The 10,123-nt window shown below is 40.6% G+C and overlaps 1 protein-coding gene across 3 annotated transcripts in view; it reads left to right on the plus strand.

The window, feature by feature from the left end:
• SIPA1L1 (signal-induced proliferation-associated 1 like 1) overlaps positions 1 to 9,573 on the plus strand; it is a 313,419-nt gene extending 303,846 nt beyond the window's left edge. For all 3 annotated transcript variants that reach the window (XM_008577308.1, XM_008577309.1, XM_008577310.1), the window contains 3 exons: positions 1,290 to 1,863; positions 2,486 to 2,760; positions 9,300 to 9,573. In XM_008577308.1, coding sequence (XP_008575530.1) covers positions 1,290 to 1,863; positions 2,486 to 2,760; positions 9,300 to 9,573 — 1,123 coding nt within the window. The remainder of the gene's footprint in view (positions 1 to 1,289; positions 1,864 to 2,485; positions 2,761 to 9,299) is intronic.
• The last annotated feature ends 550 nt before the right edge of the window (positions 9,574 to 10,123 follow it).

Genomic DNA, 10,123 nt, shown 5'->3' on the forward strand with positions numbered 1-10,123 from the left:
GCTATTTTTTTTTTTTTTTAAATAAATTTGTGAAAACCAAAAAATAGGGCATTCCATGGCATCTACTAACAGTGTAGTTTTTCCATTTCATCAAAAATATAATTTGTGAAGTTGCTGATTTTTATTTATCCATTTTTAACAAGAAATCATTTTTCAGAAGTAAAATTGAATATCTTAAAGCAAATCCTTCTTAAATAAAAAGTGAAACAGAGCTCTTCAATTTAATTTAAAAGATGCACATGCTCTGATTATGTCCTTTCTATTCTGGGAGTTTCGAAGAAACAGATTTTTACATTACTTCCCTAATACTCAATAAAGTTGCATAATTGACTCACATTGCTGAGGTTGTCACACAAAATCCTGGAATATGATATAGAATGACCTCTCTGTTTCTATTTAATTTCTGTTGTTGTTTTAGGAAAAACTTAATTTTTTTCCTTTGGAGATTAAAAATTATAGGAGTTAATATAATAGATGTTAATATGGTCCTTTTCTTGGGCCCATTTTAGCAATGTTTATACAGAAGAAATTACAGGAGCAGTCTTTCTTATATCAAATTTGCTTAGAGGAATGGGAAAAGGAAAATATTTTTCTTACAAATAGATTGTCAGAATCAAATACCAAAAGTAGAGAATTTGGACCAAAGAATAGTTCAGTTTGCAAATACTATTTTAAAGCATTGTTGCTATTATATAAAGAGCATGATCATTCTATTATTCAAATTTCAGTTTTTATTTAAAAATTATGCTTTTCATCTGGTTACATAATTCCTCACACAGAGGCCAGCAATAATATTTGTTTAATTTTATTAAAAATTTAATCCATTTCTTTTATGCCGTGTATCTTCTGATATTTTTATTATAAGCTGTCTGCTTATAGGCATCATAAAGTATGGAACACTTTTGTGTTCTTACAGAATCTGTGCTTATTCTGGAAGTTTCTGTGATTATGCTAACCCACCTTGGAAACAATCAGTAGGTATCTTAAATGCCTTTTATGCAGAACGTTATAGTAAATCTTTTTTTTTCATGGATACGGTTAGTTTCCTATCTGTTAAAGGAAAGAAAGATTTTACTTTAAGTTTTTGGATATTTTATTTTCTTTGCCTAGAAAAAAAATTTTATGTCTGTAAATCCTAAATGTGGTTAAATGAAAAAGTACACTCATATTATTCAAAATTGTTTTAAGGTATGTCTTTGTCTTTGAAAAAGTGTATTTTATTCTCATGTTGTAAGACTGAGAAATACTGACATGCTTCTTTTCTCTTTGACCTTTGCTTTGTTTCTCAGTGTGGCCGTCACCAGGTCCAGAGATGTGCCTTCTTTTGGGCCTCCCATCCCTAAAGGGGTCACTTTCCCTAAGTCAAATGTGTTCAGGGACTTCCTTTTGGCCAAAGTGATTAATGCAGAAAATGCTGCTCATAAATCAGAAAAGTTCCGGGCAATGGCAACTCGGACCCGCCAGGAATACCTGAAAGATCTGGCAGAAAAGAATGTCACCAACACCCCTATCGACCCTTCTGGCAAATTTCCATTCATCTCTCTGGCCTCCAAGAAGAAGGAAAAGTCTAAGCCATATCCAGGAGCTGAACTCAGTAGCCTGGGGGCCATTGTGTGGGCAGTCCGGGCCAAAGACTACACCAAGGCTATGGAAATAGACTGCCTTTTGGGAGTCTCCAATGAGTTCATCGTCCTCATTGAACAGGAAACGAAGAGCGTGGTTTTCAATTGTTCCTGCAGAGATGTGATAGGCTGGACTTCAGCTGACACCAGCCTCAAAATCTTCTATGAGCGAGGAGAATGTGTTTCAGTGGAGAGTTTCATTAACAACGAGGACATCAAAGAGATTGTCAAAAGGTTGCAGGTAAGTCTTTTCCTTCCATTTTCATTTCTCTTTCATAAAGCTTTCCAATGCAGACTACAGCCAAGTCACTGAAGCTTGTACTGCTTTTATTAGGTCCTCTGAAAACTCCCTTGATGATGTGAAGCAACACAGAGTTTATCTCACACTGTGTTTTCCATGATTTTTCAGAAAAGTAGCAGAACAAGTGGGGAAGACACATTCATGTTTGTGTTGGAAACCATTGCGTGTGACCTGATGCCAGTACCTTGGTGACTGATGTTGCAGCCCAGCCAATCTGGTGCAGTTGTTGAAAATAGCTGTTTGATTGAGGATCTGCTGCCTTGAATTTTATAAGGGCAAAATGAGTAGCAGAGTGCAGTTTCTGTTTGCTGCCAGCTCCCCGTAGGTCTCTGTTAGAGGTTTCCTTGTAACTTCAGGGAAGCCATTGAGCTCTTTGAATGCAACAAGTATATTCCTTCTGGCCTAATGAATAGAGACTAGTGAAGGGGAAATAACCAGACTGTTCTTCAGCTGGCAGTAGGGTATTTGGAGGTAAACCTGCTTACAATGTTTTTCCAGTTCCATGTCTGCCACTTAATATAGTTTTGCATTAAACCACAATACATTTTATTTCCTTGTCTAGTTTGTTTCAAAGGGTTGTGAGTCGGTGGAGATGACTCTGCGAAGAAATGGGCTAGGACAGCTTGGCTTCCATGTCAACTACGAGGGCATTGTGGCGGATGTGGAGCCCTATGGCTATGCCTGGCAGGCTGGGTTGAGGCAGGGCAGCCGCCTGGTTGAGATCTGCAAGGTGGCAGTGGCCACTCTGAGCCATGAGCAGATGATTGATCTTCTGAGAACATCAGTCACAGTGAAGGTTGTCATCATACCCCCCCACGATGACTGCACCCCACGGAGGTAGGTCTGAGTTGGCATTTGTGAAACTGAGGCTGGAAGGCAGGGTCTGTGTACCTGTAGGTTTACCAGGACAGTAGGAGAGTAGGGTGTTGGGAAGAGCAGTAGTTTACATGCGATGATGAAAGTTCCATCCATGGAAAGTCTGGCTCAGGACGCAGCTGTCTTTCAGCATGTGATGGCAGCATGTGGGCATGTTCCCAGGACTTACATCTCTAGATTTATAAAGTTGCTGTTACAGGTAGAGAAGACTGGTAATATCCATCTTAAGTGTGTTGCACCAGTAGCTCAGAAACATCGAACTCTTTAAAAGACGCTCAGCATCTAAAACTGTCAGATTTTTTCCTTTTTCGTTTGACGACACTGTTATTCTCCTCTATCTCCCATTTGTACTCAATTGCGTCCAAAATTCGCAGTATTGTTTTGACCCTCGCTATCTCAGTCTGGACAGGTGAATGTGACTTCCCGGGCTTTTGCTCATCTGCATCGGCATGTGCCGGGAGTTGGTTTCAGACGAGCTGGTGCTGCTCATGATGCTTTGGCAGTTTGGTTCATAGCCTTTTCCCAGATGGAAAGCGCAGGAGCTTTCTGCTCCTGCCAGCCCCTGCCAAGCCAACAGCACTGTTGAAAATTTAATTTCTCTGTCTTTGGGGAGGTTTTTTGATGGAATAAATTAATCAGTTTTTTCTCTTCTCTTTGGGGTATACATATGCTATTTTTGATAGTTTTGAAAGATCTGGTTTTTTAAAAGTCATTATTTTCTAAGAATTTCTCTTAAGTTTTGCAATTAATTGTTAGGCCTCCTAAAGTCAAGATGATGTTCTTTATTTATCCTGTTATTTCCTCAAAATGACCGGTCCTATACCTGAGCTATCGTGGGTTTGTGAATATCAAATCGTGGAATGTAAATGGTTATCATGGGTTATTTGTGTCCTTAAAGAAGTAAGCAGTAGTGACAATCTAAATGTACTTCTGTTCTTCAAACCAAGTGTTACAACTAAACTTTGTTTGGGATAGTATTTTCTAATACAGCTTACCTCCAAGATGGCCTAGGGATTGTGCACATACGTCAAAATATAGTGAAATCCCTTTGTGTGACAGTTTGAAGAAATATTCTCTTTTGGTTGACTGGATTTCCCTGGAAGCCAAAACATATATCCAGAACTTTTAATTTTGGCTGTTTAGGGGTGGGGATGGAATGGCAAGTTTAGGTCTTTCTAGCTTCACAGTCCAGCTCTTACCTGCCATTGGAGCACACGTCCTTCCTTACATGTCAGAATAGACGGTGAGATGCTGGTAAATTGTCTTTCCATTGGGGAAAAAAGCTTTGATGTGTAGTATTTGCTGATTCCTGCGGTGTCAGTACCCCTGCTGCAGCTGATTTCAGGCTACCAGCATGACGTCCCTGAAGGCAGCGTTGGGGTAGATGGGACAATGGCTCTAGTACGCCACTGAGTGAATGACCTGTGGTTGTCTTAATCCCCAACATCACCCTGAAACACACATGCCACCCTATCATAGCCAGCGAGATGCCAATGACACATCAGCAGGGTGCTGGGACAGGAGTCTCCATGGGTCTGGAGCCATGTTCTGCCCCCTTCACTGCAGCACTGCAGTTTCCATCAAGAAGCCACTGTCAGACCTTCTGGGCAGGTGGGAGGTGCTGCCGTTGATGTCTCTACAGTACTGGAGAGCCTGCCCCCCTCCTTCCTTCAGAAGTAACTTCAAAAGGAACAGTTGAAGCATTAACACCTTGTTACAGTTTTCAGCAAAATAAGATAATGCTCTTCTGTCATTTTCCTTCTCTTCAGCACTTCACACTCCTACTACTCTTTTCCTGGCGCCTAATTACTCTGCTCTGTGACTAGCCACCCTCCTCCTCTTCCTCCGGTGTTACCTTACCATATAAGAATACTTCTCGTATAACTTCGTATAATGTATGCTTTACGAAGTTATTACGTGTCAGACCTTCTGGGCAGGTGGGAGGTGCTGCCGTTGATGTCTCTACAGTACTGGAGAGCCTGCCCCCCTCCTTCCTTCAGAAGTAACTTCAAAAGGAACAGTTGAAGCATTAACACCTTGTTACAGTTTTCAGCAAAATAAGATAATGCTCTTCTGTCATTTTCCTTCTCTTCAGCACTTCACACTCCTACTACTCTTTTCCTGGCGCCTAATTACTCTGCTCTGTGACTAGCCACCCTCCTCCTCTTCCTCCGGTGTTACCTTACCATATTGCAGCTCCAGCAGAGGCAGCTGCCCACTGCCCTGCAGCCGCCTGGCTCTTCAGATCTTCAGGACCCTGAGAGTCACAGGCACTGGAGAGTGCTGCGATGGTGTGTAATATGAACTCCTGTAGGTTTTTATGTTCCCACGGGAGAATCATTCCAAAAAGGCAAATTCTTTTTTCTTTTTTAAAAAAAGATGACCAGTAAGGGGATCTTAACCCTTGACTTGATGTCAGCACCATGCTCACCGAAGTGAGCTAACTGTCCATCCGGAGCGCCACCGCACTCCCAAGCGGCGCACTGTAGCAGTGTGCCACCGGGCCGGCCCTGTGCTCAGCATTTTAAAAAAATGTTCATGGCAGCTTCGTTTTCATTAAAGCAAGAAGCGTGAGTCTTGCAGAGGTATAGTAGAGTTTACGCAACCCGCTAGAATGACAGTGTGATGCAAGCAGTCCTGGGGGCTTCACTGGAAGCCTGCCTCTAGGGTGAGAAGCCCCTTCTGCAGGAGGCGCCCTATCCATCACCCTCCATTCCTCAACCCCTCTGGAGTACATGGCCAGCATTAATATATTAGTGCCTGTTTCAACCTCATTCTCTTGACAAGATGAAAAATGCCTGGATAATGGGTTAAATTGTAATGCTCTGAATGGTATTGCATGGCATGATGCAATTTAATCTTTATTAAACTGGAAGTTTAATCTTTATTAAACTGGAGGGCCACTAGCCTACAGTTTTTAAGGAAAGCAATCAAGGGCCATTCGAAATGAAGAGCTAAAACCAAGTTACATAAAAAGACCAAATTACTTTTTAAATAAGAACAGGCCACAAAGCTTTTTCTTCATTTAAAAAAACAAGTATTTTAAAGTGCAGAAGCATACTGCTTTAGAGCTAGGAGTGTTATTAGAAATCGTCTGGTTCAAATCTTTCATTTTTCAGATGAAGAACTATTTCAAAGAGGTTACATGATTTTTCCAAGCCAAAGTCACGTGTTCAACCATTTCTCTATTTCATCGTGTCTTAAGGAAAAAGGAGAGCATAATAAAAAAATAAGAAATTAAAAGAGAAAGAATAAAAAGACTGAAAAAGAATAAGGAGATGGAATGGCTTTTCAATTAATTTGTAGTTTCAGGGGGTCACTATTTGTCACTTTTAGCCCTGAAATTATAATTCCTGCTGATCACAGCTCTTTAACTGGGTTTTATAAAAGTTGTTGAATTTTCCTTTTTGTCATGTTTGGGGACTTGGAGAGGTATTCTTTAGTTAGCAACTAAAATAAGATTAACCTATAGGTAGATTGATTCTGTAGATTCAAATTCCAGCTATGCCACCTCCTGGCTGTGTAAACTTGAGCAAGTTAATCTCTCCAGGCCTTCATGTCCTCATTGATAAAGTGGGGATGATGGTAGTACCTACTTCATAGAGTTGCTGAGGTATGGCTAGATTAGTGCCTGGCCCATTGGAAATTACAGGTGTCATTAGAGTTGCCATTTGTCAACACCAAATTTTACTTAGAATGATAGAATAAAAATCTTTTTTTATGAATGTTTATGCATGGCATTAAAAGCCAGCTTTTGTCTTTGTTCTTCAGTGTACTGTTTACTTCTTGATTCCTTATATTATTCTTACATTTTGCAGAGGTAAGTAAGAGAGCAGGAAGCCAGTGGTGGCTACCCTCACCATGGAAGGCAATCAGAAATGGCAGGTGCCTAATGGCTAGCCCTGTGCGACCTTCTTCACTGTTTCATTCTCTAGGAATGGATCTCCTCTTCCTGCTTAGACTTTATCTTACTACATTCTGTTGATATAGGATTTGCAGAATATTTCTAGATATACGTTTAGAGTAATATAAATGAAATATAGACTATAGAGAAGGCAAAGTTTGACTAAAGGGAGCTTTTAGCCAGTTTTAGTATTAAATGTTAAGCAGCTTAAAAGACTATTTTGGAGTGTGTGAAGGAGAAAGTTTAGCAATTCTCCATTCCAAATCTCTCATTTTACAGAGAAAGTAAGGCCCAAAGACAAAATCAGCTTGTCTATTTGGTATTACAGTATTATTGTTTCTATTACCATAATTATCATTATTTATTTACTTATTCCTTGCCTGGTGCAAAATGGACTCGAAGCAGCCTATGAAGGTACATGTACAGTGTCACAAAATAAAACTCAGCCAAGGAATTTGTGTGCAGGGGATGCATATGGGAGGTGGTAGTAAAAGGAAAACATGGCCTAGGTGAAATATTTTTCAAAGTTAGTGCCCAGTTAGAAATTATATCAAAGCCTAAGATAATATTCCCTAGTATGAGAGAAAAGGGTTTATGACATAAGAAGTCATTAACTGCTAAAAGTAACATCAAATGTGCCATAAAGCAATTTTTTCACAAACTGCAGATCATAAGTCTTAAGTAGGTCACAAAATCAGCTTAGGAGGTTGCACCCAAGATATTTTTTTTCCATGAAATATATTAATATAGCAAAATGGAAGATATCAGAGTAAGGGTGAATATGTATGTGTATTTATAGTTATACACAGTGTAAAATGGACTTCTTACTTGGGTTTTGGTCAAAAAAATTGGAAAGACATTGCCATTGAAGCACAAAAGGGGCACAGTGAAGCCTTGGACAGAGCATCAGATTGCAGTTGACCTAGGCTTTGGGGGAATTGGGAGGAGGGAGTGGTAAGAAAACCCCAAGAAGAAAGTACCCATTAGAGATGCAGACTATGATTGAATAGGTCAAGGACTCCAGTAGAGTCTTGTTCCTCCTGGGCACATGCTCCAAAAGCAGCACTTTTCAAAAACGAAGACTCTCCCAAAGACGTGGAAGAGGATACATTATGGAAAACATGTTTGAAATGTCAGAAGTCAACCCTGAGATACATGGACAAGGTCATAAAAGAGTGGCACCTCGCATAGTCCTTACTCTCCCAGCAGCCAACTACATAAGCCCTTCCATTCTGCTCACCCCTGCTCCCAGCCTCAGCCCCACATTAAGACTAGGCCTTTGGCTGGACACCCCTTGCACCCACGCTGTCCACAGCCACATGTGGCTACAGAGCACTTATGTGCCTGGTTTAAAGTAAGACCTGCCATAAGTGTAAAATGCACATCAGATTTAGAAGAATGTAAAATATCTCATTAATAATTTTTCAATATTGATTACATATTGACATAACATTTTAGATAAATTGGGTTAAATTAAATGTATTATTAAATTAGTTTTACTGATTTTGTTTTTCTTTTCTGAAATTTCATTTGTGGCTCATGCTTGTGGCTTGAATTCTCTTTTTATCATATAAGGGCAATTTGTACCCTCCTTACACTACCTCTAAAGTGTCTCTTAAAGATCTGTTCCATAATCACTCAGTTAACCCCTGCTTTCCACATCTTCCCACCTGCTCTCCAATTCTTGAAATTTAAGAAGGGAAATCATTTTTTTCACTTATGTATGAAATTCAAATGCATAGTTTGAGTTAATGATTTAGTGGAAATAGGTTTTTTCAGTAATTTGTTTCTCAATCAAGTTAATAACTGAGAGAACTTCCCCTGGTTTGGGCAAAGGCAATGAAAAGTGGGTTCCAAACTTCCTGAGGTTTGGGGGTTCAGATGGTAGCACAAAATGAGGCTAAAGCGATGAGACATTTGTGCCTGCCATTAATTTCACTCAGGGCTGCTGCCCTGCTATGTGTGATTCCTGGCTTTTGGGGGACCGGAGGTGGGGGGGAGTCTGATTTCAGATTATGCTTTGTTCTCTAGGGATTTGATAATTGTGGTATTTCTTTAATTTTTTTTCTCCTTCTGAGCTAAATTTTGCTCTTGGTTTTAATTTCGTGGTTTCTCCCAATTTAATTTCTTGGCTCTCGGGATCCCAACAAATATAAAACTGTACACCCTTTCAGATCCCCAATCGTGATATGCAGTGAAGGGTGTGTAAAGCTGATTGCTTGTTTCCTCCAAGGTCCCGTGTTCTCAGGGTCTCCTCCCCTGTCATGTGTCCTGATGGCCTTTCATCCCTAGGTCTCAGGGTGACACTGCCCACCCCTCCCCCTGCAGGGTGAACATGGGTTTCATTATTTTTTTAAAGCCTACATATCTCAGACTCAAGAGTTAGGATTGAGTAAAGGAAAATACTAGTGCATTACTTGCTATGGATTCTGGTTTTTGAAAGGAAAATAATTAGCGGGCCCAGAGATTGAAAGATGGTTTAAAACAGAGGATGAAGTTTTGGATCCATTTTAAGTGTTAATGAGAATCACTGTGGTTCCACCCACAAGCAAAAGCAGTATTAATTGTCCTTCTCCCTGTGCTTTCTCCCTAATAGGAGTTGCTCTGAAACCTACCGCATGCCAGTGATGGAGTATAAAATGAACGAAGGCGTTTCATATGAATTCAAGTTTCCCTTCCGAAATAATAACAAGTGGCAAAGGAATGCCAGCAAGGGGGCTCATTCACCTCAAGTCCCATCCCAGGTGCAGAGTCCCATGACCTCACGGCTGAACGCTGGGAAAGGGGATGGGAAAATGCCTCCTCCAGAAAGAGCCGCCAACATTCCTCGAAGCATCTCCAGTGATGGGCGCCCACTAGAGAGGCGGTAAGTGTGCCTTCAAAGGTTTGCTCTAAATCTTTTCCCCAATTTAAATAACACCAGACCCAGAAGCACTGGCTGTAGGCCTATTCATATTTTACCAGAAATCAAGAATTAAAACTGAGATGCATGTCCTACTGGCTTTCAAAGCATGGTAGCATTCCAAAGCCAGAAGGATAAAGAAACATATTCCAGCAAAGCATTTGTCTCTGTGCAATGGAATTTGTGCTTTGCTCTTTATTTTTATTTATTTATTTTTTTAAAAGATGACCGGTAAGGGGATCTCAACCCTTGGCTTGGTGTTGTCAGCACCACGCTCAGCCAGTGAGCAAACCGGCCATCCCTATATAGGATCTGAACCCGTGGCCTTGGTGTTATCAGCACCGCACTCTACCGAGTGAGCCACGGGCCGGCCTTATGCTTTGCTCTTTAAATTCCGCATGATTATCAGCAGAAATCGTCACTGTGCATATAGCGGCCGTATGGATTAGAACTTAATAGACTCTTTGAGGTAACAGTGACCTTATTATCATCTTTGACAGTCTTCATCATTTTGGGAC

The sequence above is a fragment of the Galeopterus variegatus genome, unplaced genomic scaffold, assembly GCF_000696425.1.
Source record: "Galeopterus variegatus unplaced genomic scaffold, G_variegatus-3.0.2 Scaffold1486, whole genome shotgun sequence".
Taxonomy (NCBI): domain Eukaryota; kingdom Metazoa; phylum Chordata; class Mammalia; order Dermoptera; family Cynocephalidae; genus Galeopterus; species Galeopterus variegatus.